General features: G+C 46.9%; 1 protein-coding gene across 1 annotated transcript in view; it reads right to left on the reverse strand.

Moving 5' to 3' along the window:
• LOC138580767 (GDNF family receptor alpha-4-like) overlaps nucleotides 1–20,801 on the reverse strand; it is a 179,467-nt gene that overhangs the window by 96,099 nt on the left and 62,567 nt on the right. Inside the window, exons 3-5 of the mRNA XM_069651566.1 lie at nucleotides 20,475–20,567; nucleotides 7,928–8,264; nucleotides 2,121–2,230 (exon numbers count right to left, since the gene is read on the reverse strand). Of these exons, the coding sequence (XP_069507667.1) occupies nucleotides 2,121–2,230; nucleotides 7,928–8,264; nucleotides 20,475–20,567 (540 nt within the window). The remainder of the gene's footprint in view (nucleotides 1–2,120; nucleotides 2,231–7,927; nucleotides 8,265–20,474; nucleotides 20,568–20,801) is intronic.

The following is a 20,801-nucleotide window of genomic DNA, read 5'->3' on the forward strand; positions in this document are numbered from 1 at the left end:
AAGAGGATAAAAACCTCCTCAGAAGCGCAACAGCTGGTTTGACACTGACCTTGCACTCATCAAGAGGGACAACTGTGCCCTCGAATGGCAATGGCATACAACCAAGACCAGGAAGGGCAAGCTTGCATGCCTACGCCACTTGAGAAGTTACCACAGCACCATCACATGCAACACAATGGCTGCCCTACGCACGTGCATTGACCCGGTCACTAACAGTTCCGCTGAAGTATTCAGCCTCTGTAAAGAGTTGAGTTTGGATGTTGTACGCTCCCTTATGCCCGTTATCCCCCATGCTCTGCCTGATAACGTGTCGTTCCTCTTGGCCAAGTCCAATATTGCCATTCTAGCCATGCCTTCCGCTATGGGCCCTCCTGTCCCCACAGCTCGTCCTACTGCCTTCTACACAGCTTTAAGACAGGTAACTTCTGCAGAACTCACTAACATGGGGAGGAGGATGAACGCATCAATGGGACAGGTCGTGCCCTGCTCTGCCAGCACTGTCAAAAATAATATTGCTTGCTTGGCCCCTGCTCAAACCCCTTAATGCCATAGTTCCATATAGGCTGATGTGTTTTCCTCAAGAGCTTAAATGGTCCCACATCTTTCCTCTGCTCAAAAAGTTGTCAAATGGCCGATCGCAATCACCCAGTTACATAGCAAGCTCCTGGAGAAGATGGCCTTTACTCAGCTATAAGGCTTTGAATAAGCACATAGCTTGCTCCATGGCCACCCAAGTGGGTTCCCACCTGACAGAGGAGCTGAGCCTGCTCTCCTTTTTTAGTTCAGCTTCTCCATTTCTTCGACAACGTCTCCCCTGCCATCCTCACCCTCCTGGACTTATACACTGCCTTCTACACGGTCCATCATGCCACCATTCTGAACCATTCAAAAACATCCTTTGGCATCAGTGGAAGTGCTTTTGGGTGGAGCTCCTCCTTCGTCGTAGATAGACAGTCCAAGTCATTCCTCTTCGAGTCAAGAACCTCGAACTGAGGAGTCCCTCCGGGCTGTATCCTCTCCCCCTGGCTCTTCATCATGTACCTACAGCTACTGGCTGGATCTATTGTTCCCATCTACTACACCTTCAAGTCTATTCTGATGCCCCTTAGATCACTTTCAAAATGGCCTGTGCAGTACTCTGGAAAAAATGCCCCCACCCCCTCTTAGGCACGGACGGGCACACATGGGGAGGGTTTTATAGGTAACCAAGCTAGATGGAAGCAAAGGCATTTCCAAATAACAGCACAGTGTTGCAAAGCATATCACTGAATATCATGAACACATGACCAAGGCTGACGCAGCATGGCATAGCATAACCAACATAATGCAGCAACCCAAGTATAGTATAGCAAAGCTCAACAGACAAGACACTGTAGCATTCCGACCCCAGCGTAATGAGAGACACCACAGCACCTGCTGCTCCTTTCAGTGGCAGAATTAGATCATTTCTAGAAGAGCACAGCACTTGCCTAAACTGGGCCCGTTCTCCACAGCACAAGAGCCCCCACTTAAAAGCTACTTCAAGTACTCAAGAGCGACCATGACAGTAGGACCCGGGCATTGCCATCAGCACGGGAGCTGTGTATCTTCCTATTGAACATACACTACGCCGACCCCCTGCCGCCCCAGCCCTCGCCCCACCTTGCAAGCATAACCCCCCCATGAATCCCCCCCCACTCACCCTCTCCCTCCCTCCCCACACTCACAGTGTAGGTCGGGGTTCCTGCTCATCACTAAGGGGTCGATCAGTTGGGCAGGTCCACGTTTCTAATGTGTCTACCACTCCAAAGTGGTATACCGAACCGAATACTCAGCACGGTCCCCACCGACCAAATCTGAGTGCCCATAGCCCCACCTGTTGATGCTTTGCCCCTGGGTTCAGGGAGAGGACAGGTGGCACTTGCCCCCAGATCACCCCAGCGCTTGCCGTGTGACGCACGACGATTGTTCTGCTTGCTGCAGTTGTCCGATTCACATTGCAAAATGGCTGACTTCTGGGCGCTGGTTTCCATGTGTTTAGAGAGCTTCGGGAGCGCTCTGACGCGGCTCTCGGGTGCCATGTTAGCTGTGGATAAGTTGGGGGAGGAAAACAACAATGAACAAAGCAGAGAAACAATCACCTATCAGGCCCATGTAGGACTGCAAGCAGGCGGCCCGGTGGTCCTGTGCGCAGGCAGCCGCGGCTCGGCCCAGGTGCTGGCAATGGTTCTGGAAGTGGGCCAGTCGGGACCTGTAAGAGCAGAAACAACGGTGAACAGTCACTCAAGAAGGCAGCACAGCAGAGCAAGCAGAGGGGAACAGGGAGAGCAAGCATTGGTCCCAAGGGTGCGTGGAGTGCAGGAGAGCAGACGTTCAGGCGACGGGTGAGTACAGGGTAGACTGGGATATATAGGATAAGAGAGCTAAAGGAATGATAAAAGCAGGAAAGTGGAGATCACGAGAATAAGGAATGAAAGAGAGAAACACGAAGGCCATGCAAGCAAAGCAGGCAACAGGGAATTCTAGATAGCACAGCTAGGGGGATGATAAATACAGGAAAGTAGAGATCACACGAATGTGGAAGCAAGAGATCAAAGCTGAGGGTATGCGAGGGAAGCAGGGCAATACCAACAGGGAATTCTAGATAGCAGAGCTAGGGGAATAATAAATACAGGAAAGTAGAGATCACACGAATGTGGAAGCAAGAGAGCAAAGCCGAGGGCATGCGAGGGAAGCAGGGCAATACCAACAGGGAATTCTAGATAGCAGAGCTAGGGGAATAATAAATACAGGAAAGTAGAGATCACAGGACTATTGAATGCAAGAGAGCAACGCCGAGGGCATGCGAGGAACACCAGACCACTAGCAGCAGGGAATTCTAGATAGCACAGCTAGGGGGTGATAAATACAGGAAAGTAGAGATCACACGAATGTGGAAGCAAGAGGGCAAAGCTGAGGGCATGCGAGGGAAGCAGGGCAATACCAACAGGCAATACTGGATAGCAGAGCTGGGGCGGGGGTTGATAAATACAGGAAAGTAGAGATCACACGAATGTGGAAGCAAGAGGGCAAAGCTGAGGGCATGCGAGGGAAGCAGGGCAATAGCAACATGGAATACTGGATAGCAGAGCTGGGGGGGGGGGTGATAAATACAGGAAAGTAGGGATCACATGAATATGGAATGCAAGAGAGCAAAGCTGAGGACATGCAGGGAACACCAGGCCAATAGCAATCGGGAATAATAGAGCTCCATGAATGATAAATACACTAAAGTAGATGGAGTGGATGTCAAACGAATGTGGAATGCAAGCGAGCAAAGAAGGGCAAAAGGAATGGAGGATACAGGCGAAGAGAGCTGGAGGATCATACATGCAGGGGAGCAGAGGTCACGGGGCAGGGGTTCCCCGGTACTGGCAGAGCCATGGCCTCTGTGTTGGTCAGCAGCGTGTCACTATGGTATGGCTTGGGGCTCCGTCGTCTGCTGGGTGTGGGCTTGCCTACGGGGAGATCCTCAGAGAGGATATATCTTGTGACCTTCCCCAGCTATCCTGTGTCAGTAGGTGGAAGGGACATGTGCTTTGGTCCACCATCTGGCCATATTGCGATCCCTTCTTGCAGGAGCTTGGACGTAGCGACCCTCGGCAACATCTGGCCAGAGCTCCGTCTGCGTTAGTGAGCCAGACCCCATCGGTTGTGTCATTTGCTGGAACAGGAGCTTTGTATAAGTGTAGAGTCCGGTGACCGGACCCAAGACCTGCGGTGTGCGTCCGGCCCAGCTGCATGGATAGCATATGTGTAATGTGAGTCCGATATGATGGAATTGACAGAAACTGTTGCCGTGAGTTTGGATTGTTTTTCTATAGCAAAGGGACAGATGTACAGTGATGCCAGGTCAGAGATGTTCCCACAGCATCGAAGGTCTTCACCATGCTGGATGGAGAGTGTGGGGGGGAGGGGCAAGGGACGGGTAGGGGCATGCACAGGCTCGTGGCTGGGCACAAGGCATAGGAAGAACCCAGAAGCGACTGGACATTGTACAAACCATTCAGAGGTATGTGTGGGGAAGGAGGTCAGGACGGGTGTACGGGGGTGGAGGGGGATCCACCCCTTCATGGCAGCAAGAAGTGGGGGAGTGGGGTGGGACTCCCCTTACAAGACATCCAGCGGGCTGGACAGGGAGCATGCAGCAGGGGGAAGTCGCCCCGAGATACTGGCGTTGGGTTTGGTGATCATTGAGTAGGTGAAAGGAGAAGGGTGATGTGTGGGTGCCATTGAGTAGGTGAAAGGAGATGGGTGATGTGTGGGTACCATTGAGTAGGTGAAAGGAGAAGGGTGATGTGTGGGTACCATTGAGTAGGTGAAAGAAGGGTGATGTGTGGGTACCATTGAGTAGGTGAAAGGAGATGGGTGATGTGTGGGTACCATTGAGTAGGTGAAAGGAGAAGGGTGATGTGTGGGTACCATTGAGTAGGTGAAAGAAGGGTGATGTGTGGGTACCATTGAGTAGGTAAAAGGAGAAGGGTGATGTGTGGGTACCATTGAGTAGGTGAAAGGAGAAGGGTGATGTGTGGGTACCATTGAGTAGGTGAAAGGAGATGGGTGATGTGTGGGTACCATTGAATAGGTGAAAGGAGAAGGGTGATGTGTGGGTACCATCGAGTAGGTGAAAGAAGGGTGATGTGTGGGTACCATCGAGTAGGTGAAAGGAGAAGGGTGATGTGTGGGTACCATTGAGTAGGTGAAAGGAGAAGGGTGACGTGTGGGTACCATTGAGTAAGTGAAAGGAGAAGGGTGACGTGTGGGTACCATTGAGTAGGTGAAAGGAGAAGGTTGACGTGTGGGTACCATTGAGTAGGTGAAAGGAGAAGGGTGATGTGTGGGTACCATTGAGTAGGTGAAAGGAGAAGGTTGATGTGTGGGTACCATTGAGTAGGTGAAAGGAGAAGGGTGATGTGTGGGTACCATTGAGTAGGTGAAAGGAGAAGGGTGATGTGTGGGTACCATTGAGTAGGTGAAAGAAGGGTGATGTGTGGGTACCATTGAGTAGGTGAAAGGAGAAGGGTGATGTGTGGGTACCATTGAATAGGTGAAAGGAGAAGGGTGATGTGTGGGTACCATTGAGTAGGTGAAAGGAGAAGAGTGATGTGTGGGTACCATTGAGTAGGTGAAAGGAGAAGGGTGATGTGTGGGTACAGTTGCATGTTTGTGGCATGTAATACACAGGTCTTTGTATCCCCCTCCCCCCTCTGCCCTAAGCGGCTGGGTATGAGCTGGCAGGTTAGTCAAGGATGGCTTGGAGCTTTCTCTATGGCTTCTCCCTATTATACATGTCTACTGTGGGATTCAATTGGGCAATCTTTAAATACATGATTGAGTGGAGTAGTGTGTGGATCAAGTGGTGCGTTAGAGGCACCTCATGCAGAAGTCTTTGCCTCCTTGCCCTCTGCCGGTTCTAGGTGGCAGGTTAGGCGGGGCTGTCGAGAAATCATGTTTTAAGTCATTTATTAAGGAGAGGTGGCCATGCTTTAAGCCGGTGTGGCCAGAAAGGCTGTGCCAGAGTTCCATTTCTAGAAGGTTGTCACCAGCATGTTCCATCTGGCAGGGTAGTCTTGCAAGCAGAAGGCATAGGCTTTCTCTCTGATGGCGGGTGGTGCAGTATGTGGACAGCTGATCCTCCAGGAATTGTGGTCTCCTGCTAGAGTAGGCTTGTGCGTGAGGCACCTGATTGAGAACCCGGGAAGAGCCTACCCGGCCCTCGGATGATGCAAGCTCTAGAAGTGAATGTAGCGGCAGTATGGCACTGGTGCTTTGGACCCTCAACGGTTTGCTGATAAGACACATCATGCTGCATACACAGAGGACATTGACATAGTCTAGTTGTGTGAAGAAAAGTGCAATTGCGTCATATATTCCATGCCGGTATGCTAGGTTCGGCACGACGTGTCACCTTGTGTGGAAGTGGACGAACCTGGTGTTGGCTTGAGGTGCTAGAGAGAGCCAGACACCAAGGCTTCCAATAGCCATGACTGAGCCAGGCATGAGCCATGACACTGTCAGGCATGGGCAGAGTGCATGACCAAGGGAGAGCTGGGGTTGGACAGCTCGGGTGATGCACACAAGGACTTCAGGTTTGCCCGGGTTTAGTTGTAGATGGTTCCTGGTCATTCTGCTGTTGATCTCTCGTAGGCAATCTCCAGTGTTTTAGGTGCATCTGGGGAAAGTGGAAGCTGTTTAATCTGCACATGTACTTCTCTGGACTGCCTCCTGTAGCAGGTGGAACTTTTTGTTTTCAGTGGAGACAGCATCCCCCCTCATCTGAGCTACCACTCGCTTGATCAGCTTGCTCCGAGTTTACTCTCCTCCCGCCTTGAGAATAGGGGAGCTGCAGTCCGGGTTCCCCAAGATGCCACACGATCACCGAGATACAGCTGAGAGTGGGCATTGTGTAGGGTATCCAAGACACCTACCTTCCTCAGCCGAGATGTGTCTCCCATCAGTACTCCATGCATTTCCGCAATGGTATAGGAGGGTGAGGGGTGGGTGACGCTGGCGACAATCGACTAAGATCCCTTTCCACACAGGCTGACTTGCGTGGTCCTGGGAATAAGTGGTGATCTGGTCAAAACAGGGTGCAGGAACCCACACTACCTGGGGGAGTGGGTGTGCAGTCCCGTTGACACCCGGAAAAGGGGACATTACCTCCATGTCAATGGGTATTTGTGGTATGTTGTCAGATGCTGTTTGTGCATGTACATTTTTTGTGTATGACATCTAGCAAGGGTAGTGTTGTTTATGAGTGGCATACCACCCAGGGTCACCTAAATGAAAGGGGGCACATTAAGCTATGAAGAATGGGAGAGGCAGCATTTTGTGTGGTCATTGGTTACATGTTTGTACCCTGAACTGTGTGTGATGTCGATGTGCACTGGAGAAGTTGGAGTCCTACCAGTCCCAGCGCAGTGCAGCCCATCTTCTCATGAGACGCGCGTTGTCTACTGTGACTGCAAGTCGGGGGATCCATCTTAGATTCAGGTGCCTGAAACTAGAGGCCGGAAGATGGACGCCAGACAGGAAGTTGGGAAAATGACCGGAACTTGGCATATTCTGGACGAGAACACTGTCCAGTCCACTGATTCTCACCGTATCTCCACAGGCATGGGCCTAAGGATCAAAGGAATGCCGATGGATCCCTTCTGGTGAGCTCATTTCCAGCAAGCCCCTGTCTTTACGCCCTCACACACTCTATCCATTTCCCCAGCATCCTAATGTAGAGTGCATGGGCTCCTCTGAGTCTTGGCACAGGCTGAAAGATGGATTCCCTGCTTTCCAGCCTAGGCTTACTTTGCTCATATGCCACCTCCTGAAAGAGAAGTAATGGCGCAGGACTGACCGTTTGGGTCACTGTCCCGGTAGGCTAGACTGTGTGATGGGTTCCTGAGTCCAGTGTGCACTCTGCGGCTCAGGGTTGCATTCAAGCATCAGAACCAGCACTTTGTAATTAGCCTCTTTATATTCTTATATAATCTTTTTTTTATCCAGTGGATGAGTTTATTTAGAAGTACACTTCAAAGCATGCAAATAAGCACCTTGAAGCGCTTAAACATCGGTTTTCATTTATAAGCAACCACTGTTTGGCTTGATCGCCGGTCTGTTTTTTGGAAAGACATGATGTATCCCTCAACAGAGCCCAGTATGTCTACTTGAACTAAAGTGTCCCAATGGCTACCCACCTTCAAAGGGCCCACATGACAAATAAAGAGCAAAGGCATCACGGGAGAGTAGAGAATTCTCAACTTTGGAATACAAAGAAGGTCAAGCAGATATCAAAGGAATGGGGGGGGCAGCAAATCTCGGGTGAATGCATGATACAGCAGCCCTTGGGGTAACTGAGAATAGAACAGAGCTTAGATGCACGGTAAGTTCCAGAAACACCTGGTTCGAGCAGTACCTGCACACGTGATCCCGCTGACAAGAGTCCATCAGCAGCAGACAGTTCCGCTGCACGGGTTCTTCATGGGAGCACTGTGGCACAATGGTATTGCGCCGCCGCTCGCCACACTGCGCATCCTGACACGGGCAGAAGAGCATGCGCCTGGTGAAGTCCTCCGGAACCTTCTCGAAGAAGTAGCGTAATTCGCGGTGGCACTTGCGTTGATTGCAGGCTCCCCCGGTGTTGTCGGCGCTGCATGCCGACACGTACTCGTTGCGGTGCCTCCGACATCGGCGGTTCGCCAAGCAGACGTTTGCCATATCCAGACACAGATTGTTCCCACTGTCAAGAGAGTCTGGAGAACCACAACATTGTCGTTATTTTCTTTGTTTTCCTTTTATACACAATAATAAAGAATATATATTTCATATATTTAAAATCTACCTAAATGTATTGTCCCACCACCACCAGTCAATTTTCTTTATTGCCATTTTTGTGCACAGCTCGCCCACAGAACAGGAGATAAGGATACATCATTTCTTCTGAATTCATGACTAAGACCAATACAGTTTGTATGGAAGTCAACAGGCATAATTTCAAGAGGCTCACTACTTTAGTTTCTTCACACGTTGCGCTAAATGTGCCCACGGTACTGCATCCAAGACAATGGCAAACACATACACCCTCCTCAGGACACCATACACAAGCCGCTCCGCTCCCTGACAAGCTGGCCCACCATCCAATCCCTGTGGGTCCAGCATATTTAACCTGTCCAGGTCAGGGCTGACCAACCAACTCCTCCTAGCTTCAGGACAGAGGTTGGCTGGGGTGAGTGTGTCCATTGGAATTATTCCTTGCCCAGGTGTTGTGGAAAGAGCCACAATTTGAGAGATTTGCAAAATTGGAGAATTGTGGGGGCATTCCGGGCCGAAACACCGGGATCAAGTTCCAGAAGGTGAGTGCATGACAATAGAAGGATTGTTTGCGGGTCCTCTCTTTGTGGACGAGTTGTGATACAAGCCAGTTGGTCGATTTTTCTGCACGAGGAGCGTGTGCCACCAGATATGTGAAGAAAAACACTCTCCTCACATAGCAGAAGCTGTGTGAGCTCAAGAGAATGATCCTTCACCTGCAAGAGCTGATTGTTAGAGGAGTTTTCAGGATTCAAGGAATATTGCAGGATCCCTCCAGCAGCCTTGCAACACCCGCCAAGTCTTTCATGCTAGGATGGGCCTAGCATCACATGACCACAAGGACCAGCCAAGTCCTGCACCCCCAGATCCAACATATGGGCTGAGTAGTTAGTTACAAGTATGACACTGAAGTTCACTCTCAACAAGCATGCCTGAATCCCTGATCTTATTTTTTTCTGCAGTGCACTCAGATGTGGAAGCTACCCATGGAGGTAGTGGAGAGACTTTCTTCTACCTGGCATCAGCAAGTGGCTGAGAGCAGCTCAAACACACCCACAGTTCCCGTGCATCCCTACTCCCTCTATCTGGAAACATGAACAGTGTGCACCAGGGATTACCACAAAGAGAGTTCTACCATTTCTTGCTTTTCACTGCCATGCAACAAGTTCATTTGAGGTGTTTCTACACAAACCTGTTCAGGGGTCAACTCTGCGTAACTGCGCTGTCATGCCCAAGTACAGAAAGACAAGGTGAAATACTGCAGCATGTGCCAAGCTACCATTTTGTGTGGACTGTCCTTGTGGTTTCCACCCAGAGCAGCCATCTTGGACAAAGGACTTGAAAAGGCCGGTCTCGCTTACTGGGAAATCCACCATTGATAGAAGGTACTTTGCGCCCCAACGACTTATTCAATATTGAGAAATTGCGCAGATTTAGCGAACATTCTTCAGCAAAGAGACCGTTGTGGAGTTTGTGTTCTCTGTAAACCGTAATCCTTCCCAACTCCTCATTTGTCTCTTGCCAGCTAAGCATAGATTTCAACTCCTAAGCCCTCTAATTATAATTTAAAACATTCATTTTCTGCTTTGGAATTTATCTGTCAGTACATTTAATGTTTTTGTTTAATGCTTGTATTACCATTTTTTCTAGGATAACAAAAAAGATCCTAAGTACAATTTCTAGAACCCCAAAAGATCCTGCAGATTCTTGAGTTTAAATAATGTTAAAGGGAGGCTGGATCTGCGATGGAACAGCACATGGGCTACAGGGAAGCGCTCTATTAAATATGTTATTGAACTGGATCAATATATGTAAAGCTTGAAAGAACGACTTACTTAATTGCACATTAAAATGAACAATGAGGGCGTTACTCTTTTCTGAATGATCATTACCCGACCGTCAAGCAGTAAATTTAATAGCACCACCAAGTGCACATTATGTGTTATAGTGTAAAAGTAAGTAGAACGAACAGTGAGGGGATGTGTGGGTTGGAAAGTAAGGAGCGGAGGATGTCTAGGTCAATTTATACGTTTTCCATAAAGAGGCAGTGCACCCCATACAATAAGGGTATCTACTGAAATATGTTTACTTCTCCTCCTCTGAACAGAACCCTGTGTCAGGGAGGTAGTGACGATGCTGTTCATAGGGTGCGTTACCTGATAAATCCAGAGGGTCTACTCTAGCGTATTGGTCAGGTCTTCCAAAGGCAGCGAGTTACACCATGGATCATGGTTCAATGCTGATGACCAATTAGCATGGATGTATGTATCAAAGGGCTCCTAGCAGGTCTTTCCAGGATCATATTGGAAAGTATTGTGTTCCCAGGGCAGCCCTCAAGGGACAGATGTGGCCAATGCAGCATCGACTGACCCGGAGGACCATCCAAGCCCTGCATCCCAAGTCATGGCCTGGGATAAGCAGCACCAATCCGAATGCTCGGGTATCATCATAGAAAGTATTTAGTGATGAGCAATCGTAAACATTGGTTTATAAAAGACAATCAAGACTCACGGTGAAAACATGCGTGCGATCAGACTCGGCCAGCTCTATGTGGTCGCACCGCTTGAGTCCACTAGTGCCTATGCATGGAGATGTACAAGACTGATATAATTCTAGCAGAGGCTGGAGCTACGGAGGGTCTTCTCCAAGAAATGTATAACATCCCCCGCAGTCTCTCTGTCCAAGATTGGACCCGTTTCATTTTCCCACATTCTTTCAAGAATTGCCTTTGTGTGCCAGTACAAACAGTCCCTCAACGCTTCATAGAATTCTGATGTCTTGACATGAGCTGTTCTTGCTTGGTTCTGTTCTTACCTTTTGAAGGAGTCATTTCCCTCAGCCTCTCCTTCTGCAAATGATCTAGCACGGATGCTAGATCGTGAGGTGTCCATTTTGGCAAATCCAATTAATAGCTTGTGCAATCATCGGTAGAGCAGGTATGCGTTAAGGGGGAGGAGGACAACTACAGATGTTCCAGTGATCCCCATATTAGTCCCTCGTGAGGGGGATATTAGTGAAGCCAAACATGTGATTGCTTGCGCATTAAAAGCCTTTCCATATCTAGCAGAACTGCAGAGAATACTCCCCCCCCCCTTCCAGCATATCTGTAATGTGGCTTTTCAACACTTGTCCACTTTCTACAGGAAGACCCTAACACGACACAACATCCTCAGCTTTGGGAATTGATTCTAATCACTATAGAATACTGATTATTTGCTCTATTTCTTATTATTTTGAATAGAGGTACAGTTGTACTCATCACTCTGTGTTTTTGCTTTTTGATCTAATCTAAGCATCTCAGTGATAAATAACCGTTTTTTCGTCAAGATTGAAAATTGTTTTAGGTCTTTTTTCGTTTGTGTATTCTTTTTTATGTACTAATTCTCACTTTTTTTGATTGTTTGAAAGTTTCAATACTCAATTTACAAATGGAAGATCTACATTTATGTTTTTGATTGTATATGTTCTTCCAAGTTGGATTTTATTATATGTACCATTTTTTGATATAAAGGTTTAACATCAATCTTTCTGAATATCTGTTCATTGTGAAGGAGTGTTTCAGTACACATATTTGCATGCAAAATTGATAACCATTTAGGTTATGTGGGTCTAGACCGGGTGAAAATTTCTAATTCATTTATATTTCACACTGACTAACCCCAAGCATACTAGTACCTTTGTTTTGCTGAGATCACTTTCTACAGGAAACATTACCAAAGGCGTGTGCATGTTCCCGTAGAACCCTGGTGGGAAGAGCAAATGTACCCACAGGGAATATTAAAAGAACTTGTGTGGCCATCGCATTGATCGTTGAAAGATGCTTCCAGCTCAGCTATTGGGCTTTGGCAGAACATATTGGGTCCTTACTATATAAGCAACAAATGATAGTGACCTTAACTTCTAGAGTTCCTTGGGAGGATGCTAGGTTCATTGCCAGATAACAATTTCATTGTGAGAGGTAATGGAAACCACCTACTTGACCACCTCTTGGATCATTGAGCCAATGTGAACGTTAGAGTAATTAACAAATAAGATTTCCTAAAACATTGAAAATAAGGAATAATAGAAACTCTGAAGGTTTCATCACCTGAGAGACCTTGAATACATATTCTTCTCCATTGCGGAACTGTGGACCGCATTTCCTGTGCCGCCCACAAAAGAGGCTGTACAGGAAACACTGCCCACAAAAGCCCGGCAACAGAAGAGGAGGGCGTACGAGGGGCAAGTTGGACCCAGAGAGGAGGGTGGTGGCACAGGACAGGTGTGAAGGTGTGTGGTATGTGTGGGGCGGGTGGGGCTTTGAGTTGTGCAGGATGGTAGGAGGGGCGTGCTGGGCACCGAAAAGCAGTTAAACTGTACCTGGTGGGTTCAGGGGCAATGTGGGGAGTGGACAGGGAAGACTCGGCAAGAGATGGGGCCTGGCTGAGAGGGAAAGGGTGAGGACGCTTGTTGTAGGGGACTCTGAGGGGGTGAAAACCCCTGATGAATATGATCTATAACTATTCGTGGCACGTTTGAGGACAATCCGGTGTAGCCCAAAAAAGTGCAGCCTTTTCGGAGAAACATCAAATGGGCGACTGTTCGACTAAGAATCTTCTAGTCATGCCAATATGCGTCACACTGGAGCCAGGGGTACAGTGGGTGCCATTATAAGAAGCATATACATTTCTGATCACCATAGTACAGATTTATTCCACTAATTACCATGAAACAACTTAATATCAACTGAACTTTTACTTGGTAAAAGAGACAGATATCAAGGACGCGGTTACTCGGTGTAGAAAAGGAGTCTCTGACGTTAAGACATTCATCGCAAACAATTTGAGCATATTGAAAGCTACTTTACAAAAACACAATGAAATTCATGGCCACAAAAAAGAGATCATCAAACATTTCGGAAGAAATGGCTTACAACGCCAGCTGTCTGCACTGACTACATATACAGCTGCTAATGACCTAGAGGTAAACAAGCAAAAAACGAAGATCATGGTGTTTGAAAAAAAATCACAAAAAGAAAAAGAAGAACTCATGGTTTCTGTCTGGAAACAAAATCGAACAAGTGACAGAATTTAAATATCTTGGAGTCCACATTGACTCCACGGCTAAAGACTCAGCGATGCAACATCATCTCTTGGAAAAAATGAAAACTCTAGCCTCGCAAGCAAAAATATTGGATAATAAATACGGACGCTTTTCATTGTTGCCCCAACTTAAATTCTACAGGGGCAAAGTTATCCCAGCTATTACCTATGGAGCTGATGCTATGCCATCTTTACCCAATTTTCTATGGGCTAAACTGGAGAGTCTCTTCTGGCGCTCAGTACTGAATCTACCATCTTCCACTCCGATCGCCTTGATAAGACGTGAACTCTACCTCTCCTCTCTAGAGTCAATAGTTAAAAGAGTGTCAGTCATGCTATACCGGAAGATCAAAGATCCCTCTTCCTCTGGCGGAGATGAATTCAACTAAATCCATGCTATTGTCCAAATGGGAGCTAATGTGCCTACAGCAACTCGAAATCAGCGGCAGCTCCATGGAAGTACTCTTGGGCAATCCAACAAAAACTAAATTACGAATCGAAGAAATGGATTGGATAAGTACATTGGATAAGGCATCTGAGTACAAGCTAACTAGTCACTTACCTCCAACACGCAGAAAATTGAATGTAATTCAATCCTTTCTGATAAAACATCCAAACAGAAAAACTCGGAACACTCTTCTGCGTGCGAGGTTAAATCTGTTACCCACAAATGAAATCCTGCACACAAGGGGCCTTTATCCAACTAATACTTGCCGCTTTTGCAACAACACCGAACAAAGCAAAACACTACGGCACCTCTTATTACTGTGTCCAGGTACAGACAAATTCAGACCACCATACATACTCCATCACCTAAAGAATGCCTACCTGAGGGAAGAAGAACTTTGGTGGGACCGTTTAATAGGAGGCTTGAGACCATCTTGGACTATAGCAGCCACTAAAATTTTGGACCAGATCTTTGCACACGCACCTCTGTGCTAGAGTGAGCCGATACAAACAGATGGTAGGGAGTGTTCTCACTTTGTGCTTTTGCCTCCGCTTTCACCCTCACTATTCTCGTCTTCACCTTTACCTCCATCTTCATCCTCATTTTACTTTTGAAACCTTATAATTTCTTCACGACTTTTCGTTTCATTTTTTTTATTGGACAAATATGCTGTGAAATTTCTGTTCATCTTCTTGTAAAAATCACTACGGTGATTATATACTCGTATAAAAAAAAAAAGAAAAAAAAAAACTGTTGGAAAGGAGTACATTTTGAATAGGTTCCCAAAGGATTTTAAGGAAACTTCTGAAACTCAGTGTTCAGTATAATTAAAATTAGAGCACCCTAGTGTTGTTTCCAGAAAACTGCGTGCTATACGACCTGGTATCACCCGCAGATTGTATATAACCTGGAAATTAAATGAGGGCGCTTACATTCGCCGCTGCCACCTCTGGCGCTGCCTATGATAGCCTGGAAAATGTACTCACCGCCTGCTAGTTAATAGCAGCGTTTTCCAAAGCCACTCATATCCACGTCCCATTCCGGAACTACAATAGTTGATGTTCCACATTGACGTAGCCCCGCCCCCTCCAGGAAGACAAACACATTTTACTTTTGTTAGTCTCGGGAGGATAGCTCAGGGGCAACGCGCTCGCCTTGAACGCGAGATGACGCGGAGCAACACCGGTGCGATCCCTGGGTCTGCGCTTAGAAACCTCTGTGTATTAAGAACGTTATAAATGACCAATCATCATAACTGTTTCCAGTTTACCTCTACATAAAGCATTGCGCTTTGCGCTCTGCCACAACTTAATGCCCCTTCTATATGCAGTGATATAAAAAGGGATCATGGCCCTCAATACCTTTTTAGCCAGTGCACGCCAGCAACGTTTTCATCTTCCTGCTGTGCAAACCTGTATAGCGTAGCCCCCACTCCTTCACATAAACTAGACAAACATTTTCTGTTGGGCAACAATGCTGAAAATAAAACGAACATACATCCAAAGTAAGTGTAACACATTTTTAAATAATACAAATACCCATATGGTAAATGTTGTAAAAAATGTTTATTCATTATACTTTTGTAACTAATTGGTCACTACTTTAACCCTGAATATGCATACCTGAAAAGAAAAGAGAGTGTGGCAGAAAGGACAAATTGAGGTTTGGCGCACTTGACCAAAGAGTAAGATGGTTGACAGGCAGCAGAAGGGTGTGAACACCCTGCCTACAGTGTGCACTTAAATAAACTATGACGAGGGTTGGTTTGCTCCCAAGAATTGCGCACACAACCAAAAATTACAATGCTCAATTAAGCGTAGTTTAATGCAGTTCGAAGACACCTAATTGAGCATTGTCATTTTCGGTTTTGTGCGCAATTCTTGGGAGCAAACCAACCCTCATCATACCTGAAGAGAAACCTTAACAAAAAAACACCTGCATGTTATCAAATTATAAACTCCACCCACCCACTGCTAATTACCTCTCACAAACATCTTAAAACAGCCACAACCAGGGAAACACTGGTAGGGAAGCACCTTGTACTTTCTACTGCAATCTCCAACCCTTTTCCCAATAAATACTTAATTTCTGCAGCATGTATGTATGTGTCATTTGTCAATTTTCCTACTCTAATTAAACAATGGGGGTGTTCTAACAGCTTTATAGACCTGCAGCTGGGGCTGTACCGGGTGTTATGGTCCCTCATACCTCGTTAAAGGCCCTTGCTTCGCTCGGGCCATTAACTCGTCCTTCAGGGCCCATACCTCCCAGTACGGCTCGAGCTGCAGGTCTATAAAGCTGTAGTAAAAAGTCAAACACCAAACAAGAAAGGAAAAAGAGCATCCAAGCTAAGGGATAAGAAGGGAAACCCAGTTGCAAAAGGAAATGATATTGTAAAAATGTTTGCAAGCCAACATACAACGCTTATACAAGTCTGAGCTGGAGCCAAGTTATGGAGCGTTGGAGAGGCTCTACGTGGAGATGTCACACCGCAGTAACATTGCACAGACACAGTTGTAAGGACAAAGAAAGACTCTGCCATTCCGATGAGTTACAGTCTGATCGCGCCAGAAATGCTGAATGCAAATTGCATGCCAAGATTTTAGTAAACAGGCTTTTGTAGGTCCCCTTGAAGATGATGTAACAAAATCCATCAGGCTTCGTAAAACGACCAATTTGGGTCAGCAAATTCAAGGCCTCTATGCAATATGTATGGCACTTAGGCATGTCCTGATTACTTACCGGTAATCTTCATTACTCCCAGTCCTACTCTTCCACGTTAGGCACACTGGGACTGGGATGCGGAAGCAGGAAGTAGTTTTAGAGCGAGAGTCCGGCGCCCCACTCTTCAGTCAAAAAAAAGTGAATCACCATTTGCATAGAAAGCAAACTCAGTCTAGGGGTTTTGCATAGGAGTGTGACTGGTGAAACGAAGAACCCATCCAACCCATGCTCTAATATGGCGTGGGCCGGGTGAAAACTGCATTTCACAAGTTGAAAACTGATACATGTCAACTGTAGCCGTTTCTATTTAAATAATAATCCACGCCCATTTTGAAAAGGCGATGGGCACCAGACACGGAGGCCAATATCTCCCCTAATATTATTTCTGTTTGGCGCCCCCTGCTGGAGAGGTTTCAACAGAAGGAGGCGTTCATAGGGATCAAAATAGGTGATTCAGAGAAAATGGTGTCGTCCTAATATGACACTAAAAATCCAGAAGTCACGCTCTAATGTTACAATCTGTTGACGTCAGTCACAAAAATGCAAAGCACAGTGATGCATTTGGGGGCTTTTAAAGTGCCCTTTGCCAGCTCTTGTGAACCTAATTTCTTTTTCTGTATAAGAATTGTGTCCACCTCCTAACCTGCTTCCTAACCTCACGGCCTAGCATTCTTAAACAATGGTCGAAAATATCTCACACACAGAAACGATTAAAACACAGACGCCCTGTTACTGCACATACACAGTTATTGCCCAGACGCAATTACCGCTCAGATACCCATGATGTACAGGCAACAATAAAACACAAACCATTTAGCACAAATGCACGATTACTTCGCAGACACGTTTGACGTGCAGACACTGTCGACGCACGAAAGCCTTTGGTGCACAGACCCTATTGCAGTCGAGACACCCTTAAAGTGACATTTTATTTTCAAAATATTCAACTAATCATCATCGTCACCTTCCTGAACCGCAGTTGACTAAATGTAAACAAGCAACATTTCAGAATTACTCTTTGCCACTCTACAGTAACTATTACAAAGTAGGAATAATAGATTGAGAGCTGGAAAGCTGACTTTGGGCCTCCTTACAAGTACGGCGGTCCGGAAATAAGGGTGCCAGTAGCATTGTGCCTGCACACTTTCCCGACCGCCATACTGTCCTGCCTGGTTCTCAGGCCCCTACTAGCATAGTTGTCACGTAAGTACCGGCATTGATAGCAACAGTGCCAACGCTTCTGTGTCTCCATGGAAATGGGGAGTAACCGTTACCGCTGCCACTTGGGATATCCCGGTGGCAGTGGGATATCAGGTGGCGGTACGGCTGTTACGGAGTTGCCAGAAACCCATTGCCTACCGGCGGGTTTTCTGGCAACGTCGTAATGAGGCCAATTGTTCAGATGATGCTGCTTGCCCTCTGAAACCGAAGACCACACTGTATTACCACATTACACATTAAACAATTGCCCTCATTACGAGTTGGGGACAAAGGGGATACCGGGCACCATTAAGGACATCGGTGCCGGTAATCCCTTTGCGCCCTATTCCGAGGTCCCTTAGCGGGTCCCTTCCTTAACGCCTGGTTTTACCAGGCGTTATGGACGGGGCCCGTTAAGGGACTTCAGAGCTAATAACGGTACCGCAATTTGCGGTACCGTTATTAGCGCCTTCCCATTGAGCCCTATGCAGGCTGAAATAGGAATAGGGGAATGGCTTTTTCAATGGGGACTTACCAGTCCCGCAAAGGTTGGAATAGACCGGTAAGTCCCCATTGAACCAGGGCGGACTTGGTACCGGTATTGGAGGTAGTCATGGTGCAAACAGCGCCATGATTACCTCTAAACTCGGAATGAGGGCCAATATAACTGAAAATAACATCTGTCTCTATCTCTCTCTCATCTCACACACACACACACACACACTCTTTGGAGGTGTATACATTGTACTGTGTAGTGCAGTGATACAATAGGCCTCATTACAAGGCTGGCGGTCCTGTAATGAACGGTGCCGGTACGGGACTGGCACCTTTCATTACGGGCTGCCTGATTATGAGGTCCCCTAGCAGGAACCGGAACAGATGTCTGGTAAAACCAGGTGTCCTTTCCAGGTCCCGGGAGGGTACCAAGGAGCTAATAACAGGCCTGTTACCAACGGGCCCGTTATTAGCTCCATCCCCAATACCGTTGAGCCCTATGGGGGCTCAAATGAGAATGGGGAATGGTTCTGCGCATGAGGAATTACCGTGTCCTCCAAGGTCGGAATGACCCGGTAATTCCTCATTCACAGACCCCGGTATTGGAGCCTGGTATGGAGGCCCAGTGTAGCACTATGTTCACTTTCAGACAGGAAGCAGCATCAGATGAACAAAGTCATGCTGCAAGTCCTCAATCTATTCTTGTTACTTTGTAGAAGTTGCTGAAGCATGGCAAACAGTCATTCTAAAAGTGCAACCCCTGTCTGCTCAAAGGAGTCAATCTGAGGGCTCATTTTGCAGGACAATTTGTGCATTTACAAATAGTCAGTTGCAATTTACCAATATTCCACTGATTATGGTTTCAATGATACCACTCCTTTAAAGTCAAGACCACACATGCCTTCCCAGTGGGGGGCCCTGGAATTAAGCACATGGAGCAGATGCAGGGCCGCCTGAGGGCCTCAATGAGCCGCGACCTAGAAGAAAGCCATATCTTAAAATGTAGGCCGAGATCCGGCGACAGCTCGTCATAAATCCAGGATTTAATGTTCACAGCGAGTGTGTTCATTGAATTAATGTCGCTGCAACGGGTTACTTATCCCTTCACAGAAATGGCCGCCAAGGTCATTGCAGAAAGGGCAGACACCGCCAGACTTCAAGACTTCGGTCCTTCGGTTACAGCAAGAAAATGTCATTGCTGTATAATAAGCTGCTACATGCAGCCCAATCAAAACGCTTGAACAGTGCCTAATAACAGACAACCAGAACCAGAACAGAGAAACTCTAGTAATCTACTGATTGTCCAATTGGAACTCAAGGACATCTGTCCCTAACAATTGTCCAATTAGAAGCAAAGCAGAATTGTCATTTACTAATGCCCCAATCAGAGCAAAGAAACAACATCCCAACCAATAATCCAAAGAAACCGTGAACTCTTCCTAATGGACCAGTCAGAACCGAGGAACACCAGCTCCTACTAATAGTTCAATCACAACCAAAGAGCAACAGTCCCTGCTAATCACCCTCTCGGACATCAGAACATCCATGATTAAGTCCCCATCTGAAGTACCGAACAAACACTCTTTTCAACCCACTATCAATGGCCAATCCAAGCTCCAGGAACAACAGAATCATTCCCACCAAATGCTCAATCAAAAATCGGCAAATTAGTCCCTTGCACGGGTCTAGTCAAAAACAAGCAGCGAAAGGCCAGACTGCATGGCCAATCAGAAGCAGCCAAAAAAAAAAAAAACACGCTATACTTATGGCACAATCAAAACTCTAGAAAACTGTGCCCTACCAGTGACCAAACCTGAACGCAAGAACAACAGCCCTCGAGAGATAGCCCAACACGAGCCAAGGAAAGCACCCCTTACCAATGATCCAGTTAGAAATTAGGGAAAGTAGACCATGCTAATGCCAAGCAAAACCAAAGAACAACATCCCCTTTTATTTGCCAATCCGAGCCCAAGAACCAGAGCATCCTACTTCTGACCCACTCGGAAGCTGGAAACAAGAGCGCTCTATTGAACGCGGAGAAAGTGGGCCAGGTTGGTGCAGTCCAGGGTGCTCCGCTACACGAGTCCCATCATGTCTCGGGAGGATAGCTCAGGGGCAATGTGCTCGCCTTGGAACCTCTGGGTATTAAGTGCATTATAAGTAACCTTTCATATCATATCATTCATTCATCTATGTATTCATACCTGAGATCAGTGCGGCCAGGTGTGAGAAGTCTGTAGTGCCGGGCAGCTCTGTCTCTGCATCCTCATAGGGCGAGTCTTCCAAGCCCAAAAACCCTAGAGTGACAAATGGAGCCAGAGTCACAGAGGTCCCCCGTTCAGAGCTACGGTGAGGTCCATACATTTCCATCATATCATGCGATAAGACAATATAGCATGGGGTGATATGTCATAACGTTTCAAGAGATAGCAAAAGATCATATGGCATGAGATAGCATCACATGAGAGACCATAAAATAATGTCACATGATCTAATCTAACATAAGAAAAGATGACATAACTTGAGATAGC

Source organism: Ambystoma mexicanum, chromosome 3p (genome assembly GCF_040938575.1).
Source record: "Ambystoma mexicanum isolate Mex_15411 chromosome 3p, UKY_AmexF1_1, whole genome shotgun sequence".
Classification (NCBI taxonomy): domain Eukaryota; kingdom Metazoa; phylum Chordata; class Amphibia; order Caudata; family Ambystomatidae; genus Ambystoma; species Ambystoma mexicanum.